At 34.4% G+C, this 15,126-nt stretch overlaps 1 protein-coding gene across 1 annotated transcript in view; it reads right to left on the bottom strand.

Annotated features, from left to right (window-relative positions):
• Window positions 1–1,559: 1,559 nt before the first annotated feature.
• sns (nephrin adhesion molecule sticks and stones) overlaps window positions 1,560–15,126 on the bottom strand; it is a gene marked incomplete at its 5' end in the record, with an annotated part of 174,548 nt that continues 160,981 nt past the window's right edge. Inside the window, one exon of the mRNA XM_017612297.1 lies at window positions 1,560–2,560. Within this exon, the coding sequence (XP_017467786.1) occupies window positions 1,970–2,560 (591 nt within the window). The remainder of the gene's footprint in view (window positions 2,561–15,126) is intronic.

Here is a 15,126-nt window from a genome sequence, read left to right as displayed (position 1 = left end):
ATGCAAAACCGTGTATGTGAGGTTGCATAAATAATTTTCTAGAGAGTAAAAACATTCATATTTCAAAATTATTCTCGTTTTTATAAAGAAATCGCATTTCTGGCTAGTATATTTCAGGACGAATGGAAAAGGATTGGGCCAAAAGCCTGTGTGAGCAAATCCAATTTTTGGCAGCTAATGTCAGTTACGCGGTTTTGCAGAATGACGATACGCGGTTTTGTACTTTAAACGACGATATGTATTTCTCATAAGCGCATATATAAACAATGTTTTGAATTACTCAGTGTTACATTGACCATGAACTTTTTGAGTGACCTAGTACAGGTCGTTCAAGAAAGTGTGTCTATAATTTTTCTAACATCCTCAAATTATCGGCTTATTCTAAAAAAAAGCATTTTTACAGGAATTCTCGTGCAAAAAATTTTCAGCTCGGCTAATTCTTACCCAATTTTTAGTTTTTAGAAGACCTTGGAAAGAAGAATATTCATGCTCTTTAAAATAATAAGTTTTGTGATAAAATTGTAAATATTTGGAAAATTTTTGGAAAAATTCAAAATTTACACCAANGCATTTTTACAGGAATTCTCGTGCAAAAAATTTTCAGCTCGGCTAATTCTTACCCAATTTTTAGTTTTTAGAAGACCTTGGAAAGAAGAATATTCATGCTCTTTAAAATAATAAGTTTTGTGATGAAATTGTAAATATTTGGAAAATTTTTGGAAAAATTCAAAATTTACACCAATTTTTATAATTTTTTCCACTTCTAAAACATTTTTTGCCAAAATTCCAAAGAAAATAGTATCCTTTATTTATTACTTCGGAGAGAATATTTAGTACAAATATTCTTCTTTCTTAAGCCATATAAAAACTTAAAATTTATTAAAAAATAACCAAACTGAAAATTTTTTAGTGTCGCAAGTCATGCGAAAATGGTTTTTTAAGAATAAGTTGAGAATTTAAGGGTGTTAGAAAAATTTTGAAAATAGTTTCGTGAATTACTGCCAGCTCTACGACCTGTACTAGGTCACTTAAAAAGTTCGCGCATTTTTTTTATTTTGTAACACCGTGTAACTAATGTACAATTGAAAATTCTTCTAATATTTCCGTTTTTATTTGGATGCACTCATATCACTCTATTTGGAGCTAAGCAGCTCTGATGAATTACTATGAAAATTTTAAATTAATATAATTCTTGCTAAGCGATAAATGGCCTAGCGAAAAACGAGCCGAATCGAAAAATGTGCATACAATTTGTATGCATTATGCACTGTTGAATTTCTATGAGCATATTATAAATTACATTGAAAATATTCAATTAATATGTATAATAAAATGGCATATGCATAATTTTACCGTATTTCTGTTAGCGACACTGGTATATATATATAGACTCAACTCTTTGGCTGCGTTTCTTTATACATTCCAGATAATCCCATTTCACAGCCAGTATAAACAGAATGCGTTTGAAATATACGTTAACATATCATTAGAACCGTTCTAAAGAATAAGTAAACAAAAAAGTTTATTCCAAACGTCAGAATGAATAAAGAAATGCAGCCTTTATTTTATGTATGTAGTCTACCTTTTCTCTAGAGAAAAAAAAATAAAAAATAAGTATTTTGTCAAAAAGAAAACTAGAAGAGTTGCACTTTTAGATCCGGCAAATGTAAAATGATAATTAATTTGGTACTTGCTATACAGCATACAGCATCAGGTCGTTAAGATTGATGCCCACTAATCTTAATTTAATCTTAAAGCTAACCTTAGAAGTAAACTCAGTATCTTTTTCTCTTGGCTATTTAAACTATTTTCTGAAATATTTGCTCACTTTGACCTGCTCAATTGTACGAGTATTATTTGTTTTTCAGTAGCGTGTAGTATTCGAGTTGATAATGGTAGCAGCGGGAGCCAAAGAGGCATTGATTAAGGCTATCGCAGCTTCCATCGGTGACCCCGTGTACTCCTACAGCTATACCAAATGGCCATCAGCATCAGTGTAAGCCAAACCCGTACCTGTGGTAGCGTTAAAAGTACTAAGATTTGCTGGATCATAAGTTCCGTTGGTGGTCATTAGTAGATTTCCACTGATGCCTGCAGACGTGGGAATATTCAGAATTTGAAGGCTACCAGAAGCTGTGGGCACACCCACACCAACAAGGTTAGCACTTAAAAGTTGCTGTTGCGGTTTACTTCTGTTTGGATCCTTAAGAATGCTTTGAGGTTGTTTGGTAGTACTGCTTGGGATAGTTGACATCATGCTTCCGTTACCTGTTATGCTTGTTGTTTGCGTAGAACAGGAATTATTCGAGATATTTATTGGATGCAACTCATGAAGCATTTGGATGTTACTTGTACCAGCCATACTCGTACTTGTAAGCTGAGTAACGTCAGGGGGTGGCATACCCACGATTCCTCGCATTATACCTCGGCGAAGTGTGCCACTTCCACCACCAATAGACCCAATCAAAGCGTTACCACTAATAATAGATGCTTGCGATATAGGATGAAGTTGAGTCATGGGTAATGGAGGCGTTGTAAAGTCGAGTTGTGGTGGATAATCCTGAAAAAAAAATTTGAGCTTAGCATTCACATATTAATTAAGCAAAGACAAATATCAATTATTAAATATAAACACATTTCAAATAGAAAATAATCAACGCGATATAGCCTAAATAAGGGAATTTCCATCATCTGGAACTTGACCATCGTAATAGGCCCTGTAGGTAAATTTTAAACTTTTGAAATATCACAGCTCAACGACCAAACACGTAAACTTAATTTTGGCCCCTAGATTGCGATGCCGTTTTCAGAAAATCCGTATCACGTCAAAATTTTGAGATATTTAGGAGGGAAGTTTTAGAACTCTTACGGTGAAATTTTCGTCGCTTATAACACTGTGCTCAGGTTTTGAACTGTTTTTCTGAGCAAAGGTTTTGATAGCTGATCTTTCTTAATTGGGATCATCTTAATTTAATGGTGCCCCGCGTTTTTCCAGATAAGCTCCAGTTTTTGAGATAACGGTACTTAAAAATGAGCTAATTTTAACATTTTTGGTAATAATTCCTTCAGTTTTAAAGTTATTCTACTAAAATTTGGCACGTGACAGTTTTTCGGTATTACCTTAACTATTTATGAAAATCATCGAAATTGGTTCACTATAACATATAGAGGCCAAAATTAAGTTTGTGTGTTTGGTCGTTTAGCTGTGATATTTTTGCCTCCCTAGTGTGTAATTGGTGCTAAACTTGATTTTGGGCAAGTTTTCGTTGCAAGGTAATTGCAAAAAACTAAGGCATTCGCATGGGACAAAAAAACCGGGGGCATTATTTCAATTTGACTAATTTAAAAATCTCCAGCATTGAAGTGTCTTAAAACTTTGATTTTATCCAAAAGAGGATTTATATATTATTTAAAATTTAAATCAAATCACCGTCGCACGGGACATTTCGTCCCGTTTCTGCCTTAACCTCGTATCGGCAATAGAAGTATTTTAGAGAGTGTAAGAAAAAGTGCTTAATTTCTTCCCCTAGGATACAATGAACGCATCTTTTACTTAATATGTCTGGTTCTTCACTACTGTTTAGATGGTTTTCATTAATTAGGAACAAACAAACAAAGATATCTTGGATATCCTTTTCAAAGCAACAATAAATGTTAAAAATAAATAACTAAATTCTACAAAAGAATTCCAGACAATTCCTGAATGTATGGAAATTTTTTAAGCCTTATAATTTATTATTTTTCTGATTTTTATACCCGAGTGCCCTGCACCTACCTGTCTACGACCATGCTTATTACACACACATAAATCACATTTAACTTTGCTTACTTAGAAGTGTGGTGTATTGTGGAACGATGTTCGCCACAATATGAATGGCAAAGTACAGGGCGTAAAATACTCTTAACTTTAATCCGTATTTGCATTTTCCAGCTTTGGGAGATAAGTACATGACTTTTTCAGGTGTATTTTTTTTTTAGACTGTATAAAAAAAAATATAAAAAAATAAAACTGTACCTATAGGGTTGGTCGCATGAATGGCCTCCTAGTCACCAGTTCCGAGCAGGTCCGTCGACAAAGAAACCCTACATGGAAAACTCTCTATTGATAATGTGCTTTTAAATTAATACACTTTATGTACAGGGGCCCGTGATTTTTCAGTCCGGGCCCGAGTTTTCTCTCGACGGCCCTGGTTCCGAGTGTATTCCATTTCTGAGTATGATGCCATATGTTGGACAAAAGGAGGAGTATAAAGGACTAAAATGGGGGAAATTAGCCTATGGTTACAGAAGATATGAAATAAAGTAACCATATGTTGAAATAAAGATGCCATGTGTTGGACAAAAGGAGGAGTATAAAGGAATCGAATAGCCTATGGTTACAGGAGATATGAAATAAAGTAGCCGCTTGCGCTTTTCTCTTAAAGTGTTTACCGCTGGTAAAACCAAATAAAGGTAAACATTTAAAAACTAATTAATTAAATTTAAATAAAATCTTTAGAAAATTTGCAATAAAATACTTTTTTCGCAAAATCTATAAAGGACCCTTTTATTTTTCAAAAAAAACCTCAGCGACAGTTATTATTTTACACCCTGTACATATATGATAAAAATTAATAGACGGAAAAAGGAGTACAAAAGAAGTACGAAACTAAAAAAGGAGTACATTTCCAGATATTTTTTTGGGAGTATAAGGGAGTACAAGGCAATAAAAATGTGTACGTTTACTCCCAAAAGCAGTACGTCTGGCAACCCTAATTGCGAGAGAGAAATGCCAAAACGCAGAGAAAAATATGTAAACAATGCCGAAAAATGTATTAATATTAATATCAAATGGTCCAATTTTGCAGGAATTAATAAACATACCAAGATTAATTCATTAGGAACGCGTAGCAATAATTCTGGACAATGTAGCCCTTTAGGTATGTACGAGTTTTAGCACATGTAGGTTGTTGAAAAAATGCATGTATTAACAATGTTTGCAATTTCATCTAGACCAAAAGGAAGGTGTGCAGCAAAGTGATTTTGGACTCGCCACAAAGCATACATTGTAAAAAGCCATGCAGACTGCAAATTTATATTTGTCGACGGTAGACTACTACTACAAACACCACAGCTTTGAATTGACGAGTTTTGTACCATATCCGAGAGGATGTGTGAGTGTGGCTTTTTTGCAAACAAATATTTTATGAAAGTAAAACATAATTCAAGCTGAACTTTTAAATGTGTTATAAAATGGCCACGGTTATATATTAGGTACGTAACAGCGCGGTGAGATGCCACATGAATTAGTGACTGGCGACTTTACCCACTGTTGCATTGGCTCATATCAGCACTAAAAAGAATCAGGTACTAACAAAAATAAGAAGGTAGTGAAGTTTATGTATGTATATACTGTAGAAACTGCTTTGTACTATGTATGTCATTGGGCGCGTTTCTAAGACGTAGCTGTTGTTAAACTGTTGAGTGTTTGTCTTCGAAACGCACAGTTGAGTAGTTCCGCTCAGCTCAACAGTTGGCAACTTTACGCCATTTTTTCAAGCGGAAAATTTTTATGCTACCTGAACTCAACGTGTTGGGCTTAGCCTAAACAGCTGATCGTAAAGACTTACGCCGCTTGTATTAAATTTAACGCCGCTTTGTTAGGTGGCAGTTGCAAACAAATTTATTCTATTTTATATTACTGGTATTATAAAGTATCTAAAATATTTTATACTAATACTCAGCTCAGCGTTGAATTATAAATACTATTGGCGCAACTATCTCTATTTATTGCTATTTCATTTGTTTACATTTATCAGCTGTTCATTTGGCAGCATATTCATCAAGCCGTTTCTAAGACGTAATTGTTGGGTCCAACAGTTGCCAGCAGTTTCGTAGCAGTTGAGCTAAACAGCTACGTCTTATAAACGCACCCATTGACAGCAAACTAAACCAGCACTGTCTCCATTCACCATGAAAATATATATATTAAAATTCACCAAGGAAAGGCAAACATACATATTTCCATGTAGAAGCTAATAGCTCACACACATAGCACATAGCTCGATTTGGTGTTTAATGCATCTCCTAGCCGGCAGAACTGCTTCCACTCTTTCGCGAAGCTTGCGTCCGTAGGAAACGAAAAAAAAACTTATATCGCACGCCTTCCTTTTGTTTTCGATATTACACTTTGCCACTGCACATTTCCTTTTGCTTTGTTATGTCTCAATAATTGTTTAAAACCACGCAGAAATATTAACGCACACATATTAAAATTGTTATTTGGTTTTTTCGTATGCTCACAATCAACAATTGCACCAAGATGACGTCATGCACACAGCTGATTCTGTCAAAATCACAAAGAGCGGATTAGCGGTACCACGATGGGCGCAATCTCTATTTCTCTCAATCGTGGTCACAACAACCCGTACAATAGAAATATCAAAACAAGAAAAGTTGCGCTTGTCGCCAGGTTTCGCCAGTTTTCAATATTAACTTATCTTGGATGAAGAACAACCTTTTAACCAAATTTCGTTGAGATATCCCAATTTCGGTTTAAATTATCGTGTACACGACGGGCAGACATGGCCAATTCGGCTTCTATTTTCATTCAGAGTAGGGGCTGCTATCATTTGATTAAATTAATCGATTATTTTTGTCCAAGTTGCGATTCAATAGTATCGTAGTTTTGCTTTTCATTAATCGATTACACGGTGCTACAAAAAAAAGGTCATGAAATACACCTGAAACAAAACCTAGTTTAAGTTGTAGGTATGGTCGAGTACAACATGAAAATAGGTCCCGTATATTTGCTGAACCCTCCAGTTTTTTATACCGAAAAACCCGTTATTCTCGTTCTTGATGTAGTTATCTATTAATAGCTTGACAATTTTCCATCCGATTTTCAAACTCGGACAAGTGTTGAAAAGAGGATTTATAAACCTTTGAAACGATATATAGCAATATATTGTTATATATTATTATATATAGCTTGTTGGGAGTTTTCATCGGTTAAATTTTAATGAGCCCCTATTTTTCTTCTTTTTTTTACAAGCTTTTATTTAACTTGGTCATCCCGCGGAAATTTCCAATCGATTTTAAACTAACTTCCCGTCAAGGTAGAGACTTGAAATTTTCAGCATAGTTCCAATAACGATGACAATGCAATTTAAAATATTAATGAATTCCCTACATCGTCCAGGGGGCTTGATACAAAGGCGGTCATAACATAGTAAAATGTATGGCTAGCTAATTTGCCAAAGAACGTAAAAACGCTATAAATTTGTTAAAGCTGCCGGCCGTAGTAAATAATAAGTTCTTTTTGGTTGTTTGTGTTTCCGACAGGGTAAGAGTATGATGTATTGTGGAACGATTTTCCGTCATCCCTTGTCAAATTTGTTTTGGAGACAAACCGGTTTCGGCGTTGTGCCATCTTCAGTGTCATTTTTCGAAAATTTGCCAAGGGATGACGGAAAATCGTTCCACAATACATCAAATAATAAGTATAGTTTCAGGCGCTAGTAAGAGAAATGCCGGAAATTATCTTTAACTGTGTTTAACATTGCCAAACTGTTAAGTTTTAGGCACTTCTGTTAAGAATTACATTACATATTTGGTTTCTTCACACAGGGAGTTAGTGAAATACAGAGATACAATAAAAGCCGCGAATAATTCACATGCATGCATCTTAAAAGTGTACATACATATGTAGGTACTTCTACTATCCCGCAGGCGAAAAAATGTCAGTTAGTACGATGTGCTTCTTCTGAATGCTGTTAAGACGATGTGGATAATGCTACATAGTCGTGTGCCATGGGATGTTAAAGGAAAACGTAAAACAAAAAAATTTTCTTCCTATAATTAACATACCAAAGTGGTCAAAAGGCTTAGCTTAGGTGAAAATGCTTCAGTTAAAATAGAATTTACCACCCGTATTCTGCAACACTTCGTATTTGTACGAATCGTAGAAATGGTATGCTGCAATCCGTATCATTTCTTCGAACTTTCGAAATTGGTAACAATGCCATGCCTAAAAACGAACGAGCAAGAAATTGACAGTTATTTTGCGTAATTTTGTACGAAAACAATTCTGTGTTGGAAGCGGGATAAAACTTAAGCAAAACGATGAAAATCGATGTGTTTGCGGGAAATATTAGTGGTACTCTTTTAAACATATACATTTGCCTTTCGCATATACTACATAAAATTTATCCACTGCTTTATATGAACGAACAAACAAAGAAACTTGGATACAGTTTAGTTATTGGTACAATGATTTTGGATTATTGTATCCAAACGCATCACTCGAACCTAAAAACTTTAACATACACGTGTAGTAAAAGAATTAAACTTTAACTTTCCGAGCTCTAGTTTATTAATAAATTCGGTTTGAACCATGCGCTTTTTTTGGTAATTTCGATGTGTTCTGCGCAAAGATACCCATCATGTGGACCTAACAAAATGCATATTTTCAATGGCTTGGAAGAAGCTGTTATTGCATTAACTGGATTGAGAACCAGTTCTTCAGGCATAGGCATATGTGAATCCATTGCCATAGGGGGCTCTTACTCCGCTGCTATAATTGCAAATGCATCAGAATCCAAAATTTTCCTCAAAATATGTCAAATCAACCAATTTTACTATAAACAAGCACATGATGAGTGTTTTTTTATAACCTTTCCACTTTGTTTCCCTTTATACAGCTGACTCCGAAAAACAACTGATAGCTGGTAATGCTGCACAGTTTTCCGCAAGGGTTGCAGCATGTCGATTTTTAGTTTTTCGTAATGTAGCTACGAATTACGAAGCTGTTTGCTCATAGAGCGCTACTGCTATGCATATAACTATGCTATGAGTTTAACTGGAGGTTAGTGTTAACCAGAGATAGCGAAAACAACCCTTAGGGCCATTTTTGCAATGTCTGGTTATCACTACCTCCCAGTTAAACGTCACTTTACCTCTGGTTTGTGTTAATCGGATATTGTACGAACCTTAGGGCCGTTTTCACCATCTCTGGTCAACGCTAATCTCCAGTAAAACATCGTTACCGACGTTGCAGACACAATGTTAAATATATGCATGTCGTTTGACTGTGTGAAACTCTCTGCGGTGCGTTTGCGATTCGGTTTCAGCGTTCTACGCAAAAATTTGTTAATCAAATAATTTTGTGTTACAGGACATAAATCTGATCAGCGTACATGCATAATTTGTTAGGTATATGTATATGTTATAATGCCGGTTCGCTCTTCGCGCGACAAACTTATTTAAAAACGAAGTAAATCAGTACAAATTGTTAGTAGTTTTCATTAGAGTTTGAGTAACTTCTTTCACTATTTGCCTTTTAGTAACTTTAAAGAAAGATTAACTTATTTTATTTTATTCATTTTAGTGCAGTTTTAACAGAATTTTCTTGCTAAAAATCTCCTTTTACACTACTTTATTTTATTCCTTTGATTGTACATGTCAAATAAAAGCTTATTTAAAAAAAAAAAATTTACAATATTTTTTGAACTTTGATCATCGCTAATTTAAAAAATGCCTACGAAAGTTACCAAATATCTGGTATTTATCTAAAAGAACATTTATTTTCAATAAATTGATACCTGATCCAATGCAAGTACATACAAATTTTCGAAGTTAAGCAATTTAAGCAAAAATAAGGCCTTGAATGTGGTTAGGGAGTTCATCAATATTTACTCAAAATTGATATATACAATGACTCCTAAGCAAAAAATCTATTTTTCATTTGAGTAGCCCACTTGCAAAGTGCGCTATGTAAAATTGTATTAATTTTTAGTTTTTGGTGGCTTACGTACCTGTATTTAAATTAGTTTCATGTCCACTAACAACACCGTGAAAAATATTTTTATATTCTGAAAAAAATAGCATCAAATGTTAACTCTTCTTCCAAAAGTCGCTATCATACTTATTTATAAACTTTCAAAAGTATCCATCTTATGATGAACTTAGAAAACTGCTTTAGGTCGTATAGACTGTTAATGTTATCTTATGCCATGTTATGTTACGTTATAATTTTATAAGTCTCTTATTTATCAAAATTTATCAGGTAATAATAAAAAAGATTCAATTTAAATGTTATTTGTTGTCGTAGTCATTTTTTCAAACTAATGGCTTTCTATTATAAAATCACATAACGCTGTTTGCAAGTGGACTACTTATTTAAGGTCTATAAATCCTTTGTTCGATTTTTAAAATCGGAAAATAGTCAAACTATTAATACATCAAGTACGAAAATAACGGTTTTTGGTATACAAAAAATGGAGGGTTCAGGAACTATACGGGACCTATTTTCATGCTGTGCTCGACCATACCTACAACTGAAACAAGGTTTTGTTTGCATGGTGAAATGAACTGAAGGTGACGCATTCCCGAAACCGCTACTTTGGTTTNTTTCATTACTTTTTTTTTGTAGCCCCGTGTAACCGATTAATGAAAAAAAACTACGATACAATTGAATCGTAAATTGGACAAATATAATCGATTAATTTAATAAATGATAGCAACCCTTACTCAGATTGAAAAGAGAGGCCGATTTAGCCATATCTGTCCGCCCGTGTACACGATAACTGAAACAGAAATTGACCATACCTACAACCTACACTAGGTTTTGTTTCGGGTGTATTTCATGACTTTTTTTTTGTACCGCTGTGTTATTAATCGATTAATTCTAGAATAATCTTAAAAATATTTTCAAGAAATATGAATTCTGTAGATGTCTAAAATTTCAAACAACCGCAAGAATTGCTCAAGTTCAGAGCGTACATAAATAGTTGTACATGGTAGCCAATTGTAAAGGCTACAACACTAATGGTGTTTTCTTTCTGTCGCCTTTTGAATGCTCCTTTCTCTTTTCGTGATCGATTCTAAAATAAAGGCAAACGGTGCTAAAATCGTACGGTTGCCAGACGTACTGATTTTATCAGTACAGTACTGATTTTTCAACTTTCGTACTGATTTTATTCATTCCTTCAATCAGTACGTAATGTCCAGATTTTTTAAATTTGTACTGATTTTTCAATTCTGAGCAATCAAATTTGTAATAGAGCTCTTCCCATCGAGCTTGGTACACGGTAACTCGGTGATCAGTAATTTTTGCCCATGTATTTTGTTTGTGTAATATTATTTTACACAAAAAAATACTTTACGATTTGCTTAAGTTTTTTACATAACGTTGGAACTTTCTCAAAATTTACTGTAAAAAGTAAGAAGAAAATAATTTAAATAAAGTTGACATGTTTTAGGTAATGTTTGATATGCGCAAGAAATTAATACAAAAGAGCAATCATTTTATGGGCATATTGCGGGTCATTATCTACCAGAGGGCTGACATTTTTTGTCGAGTGTTGTTAGTTATCTCGAAAATAACTTTCAGTTTAAAAACAACAAATTTGAATAATTGAATGGCTTTGCCTACAACTTACAATTCGTTTTTCTCAATTTACTGATTCAATTTAGATAGTTTTTTTGGCGAATTCTTAGTCTTTCAAAGTTTTTGCGTTGAAAAAATAATTTAAGCCATGAGGAAATACGGATGCAGTCCTTAAATAGAGGTATCTTTCCACAGTTTGAATAAATATGTAATTTTGTTTTTTCCATACCACATTCAAACGAAGCACCTGAGAGGAACTAACTTAAATATAAAGTTTACTTCCTGGCGAAAAGAGAGAAACCGACTTCTAATTAAAATTTTAGAAAGTGAACTTCAAATTAAAAGTAATATTAAAATATGTATAACGTTTAGAGTTCTTTGACTATTTAAACACTGAAAGTGGAAATGATCTCATTATTGCTATTAAAAAATGTCATGTATATAAAATAATTTATTGGCTGCTGTAATATTATAAAGGTATCTCGTACTACATGTTAATGTGTATACTCATTTTAAAATGAATACCATTTGCATTTTTTATGAACAACATTTTATTTATAAACCGGTAAGGCTTCCTCAAGTGAAACCCGAATTTACCAAGATTAATATTTTTCAATGATATTCAGGCAGCGCCGAGTTTTTTAGTCGAAAAGTACACTGTGTAAATTTTATTGCAAAATTCCAAATTGTTTTTTTATAAACAATTGAAAATTTTTGCAGTGTTTTGGAATTTTTTATTTTTCTTTGAAAGTAAGTGTCCGAATGAAACAAATTTTTTGGGTGCAGATTTAAAAAAACATTAAACTATACAATGAAATTATTAGCGTTACAAAATTTTGTTTTGTTTTTCTTGGTAATAATAGTATAATCTTGGTAAATTCCGGGCCCACTTGAGGAAGCCTTACCCATACCAAGATATTATTAAAAAAAGTACTCTGGCGTTTCAAAGTATTATCTGCTACTTACATTCATAATTCCTCTTGGAATAAAAGTGTACTGAAAACTCCTGATGAAAAAGTCTAATGTACTGATTTCGCGCCAAATATAATCTGGCAACCCTATAAAATTGTGTGATTGTGTCACAAGCTTCGCCTGGGGAGAAGGTTGCCCTGAAAATCTGATGGTTGAACATTATGAAGTACGTGAGCTGGACAAGGACAAGAGGTAAAAACATGCCCTTTGACAGGGTTGAGTTATACTCAAACAAATTTCGTACCGTGGAAGGGCAAAATTTGTTGGAAGAAACGAAATCACCATAAGCATGGGCGTAGCCAGGTACGGGCAGGGGGGTGCTCGAGCCCCCTCCTAACTTTCAAATTTTCCTTATATATATACAAAATAGTACGCTGAAATGCCAGCTTAATAGGGTCGATCCCACTTTATTTTGCCTTGTAATACAAATACCAGAAATTAACCCAGCCAGCAAAAAATCCAAAAATGGATCCGGAAACGGGAAAAGGGGATGAAATGCGGATTTTTGGCCGTTTGCCGATATCATTTTCGGATACGTTTATTTTGTCTTGTAATAAAATTGTCAGATATTAACCCAGCCAGCAAAAAATACGAAAATGGAACCGGAACCGGGAAAAAGGGGATGAAATGCGAATTTTTGTCCGTTTACCGGTATAATTTTCGGATACAGTGTGTGGCAGAAATATATGTACAGGCAAGAACCGAAAATTGTTTTGATATGATACGATTTTGGCTGTTTTGCTGAAATTTTTCTTATTAACTTTTTCATTCAATACGCTTTCCTTCTGCACTTCACAGACGCTTTTTCATGGTTCCAAAAAAATAAGGAGGCGCCTGACGGCATTCGAACCCGACACCATCTGAAAGCTAACAAATACTAGCGCGCTCCTCTGCACGCTCGGCCACTGCTGACTATGTATACGTGCTTCCAAATGTTCAGCTTAACCCTGCATAAGTAATATACGTAAATTTTACGTGTATGTCGCATAAAATGTCCCGTTATAGTATTGCATAAACAAGTGAATAACACAGGTCTACAAAAAAAAAATCGATGAGAGGTTCCTTTGACCAAACCTAGTCTGTTATAAGTTTTTAGGGTCGCTGAACACGTCTCTGTCACGTAAAATCCGAGATGTTTTTTGAGGTTAGAAAAAAATCTAGAGCTGATGGAGCAAAACGGACTTCAGATTCGTGTTCAGTGACCCCAAAAATATATAACAGACTAGGTTTGGTCAAAGGAACCTTTCATCGATTTTTTTTGTGGACCTGTGTAATTAATCAATTCTCAGTTCGCGGTTGCTTTGATTGTTGTTACAAACAAGTCTGCATGTAGATTTAACGTAGTGTTACTAATAACGTGTAAAAATTTTAACGTAAGTTTAACGTGGTCTTGTTAATAACGTCTAAATATCTGTGGATGGAATTTAAGTTCCGTGTGATTTTCAGGTGAAATTAAAAGAAAAAAATGGAGAACTCAAGTCTTTGGTTTGCGAATGCAGAAATAGAGGCCCTTCTGAACAATATTGGCAGCGATGTAAGTTTTACTGATGTCATCATTGAAGAGAAAGTAGGTTTTAATAGTGACGATAGTTTGGATGATCCAGACTATTCTCCTGAATTCGGGGAAAAGGCTTTTGAAGAGGAATTTATGAAAATCGCGGAGTCCGCCCAGAATTTGGCTTGCAAAAAAAAATATATATATCAGCATCATCAGTACAATTGCAATTAAACGAGAATAAAGATGTATCAAATGCTTACTTTTGGGAAAGAAGGGTCATGGTTGGAGTAGCGATCTAGTGCATCGTATTAGCGGAAAAACTATGGCTATGAATGTTGTTTATATTCGACCAGGTAAATATTATTAAAAACGATGTTTTTTAAACACTGTTATTGAACTAAAACTTAAACAAGGTCCATTGCCTATAGCGAGCGGAGCTATCGAACCGATCGATACGTTTGGCTTATTTTTTAACGACGAAGTACTAAACAAAGTGCTACTGAGAACGAACAAAAAAATGCACAGCTACGAGAAAAATATAAAATCAAAGACTCCACTGTTTCAGATACAAAACTAAGTGAACTGAAGGCCTTGCTTGGACTTATATTTCTGTCCGCAGCTTTAAGAAATAGCCATCTCAACACAGAGCTTCTGTTTGACACTACTTAAACAGGCGACAGATACAAAGCAACAATGAGCCATAACAGGTTTCGCTTTTTGATAAACGCCCTAAGGTTTGATGATCAATTGACAAGAGAAGTACGCATGAAGGAAACTCTTTTTGCTCCAATATCCATGATATGGAACATCTTCATTAATAACTGCATAAAGTCTTACAAGCCAGGATCATATGTTATAATCGATGAACAGCTTGTAGGTTTCCGGGGCAGGTGCCCATTCCGCATGTATATGCCAAAAAAAACCAAATAAATATGGTAAATATAAAGATTATAATGGTATACGATGTAGCGACAAAATATGTAATAAATGGAAGTGTTGGTAAATCCACTGAAACCAATGGTGCTCCATTAGCCAGTTACTTCGTTGAAACTTTGACCAAACCTTTGCATGGAAGTCAACGAAACGTTACAATGGATAACTGGTTTACCAGTATTCCTTTAGCAAAAAAATTACAGGCTAATCCATACAAATTGACTATCGTGGGAACATTGCGCAAAAATAAAGCAGAAACACCGTCAGCGTTATTGAAATCAAAATCTCGCCCAAATGGATCATCAATGTTTGCGTTTGATAACGAAATGACTTTGGTGTCTTACAAGCCTAAACA

This window comes from Rhagoletis zephyria, unplaced genomic scaffold (assembly GCF_001687245.7).
Source record: "Rhagoletis zephyria isolate East Lansing unplaced genomic scaffold, Rhagoletis_zephyria_1.1 Rzeph_scaffold_00521, whole genome shotgun sequence".
NCBI classification, from domain to species: Eukaryota; Metazoa; Arthropoda; class Insecta; order Diptera; family Tephritidae; genus Rhagoletis; species Rhagoletis zephyria.
The sequence above is the reverse complement of the archived record's forward strand: the minus strand, read 5'-3'. Positions and strand labels throughout refer to the sequence as shown.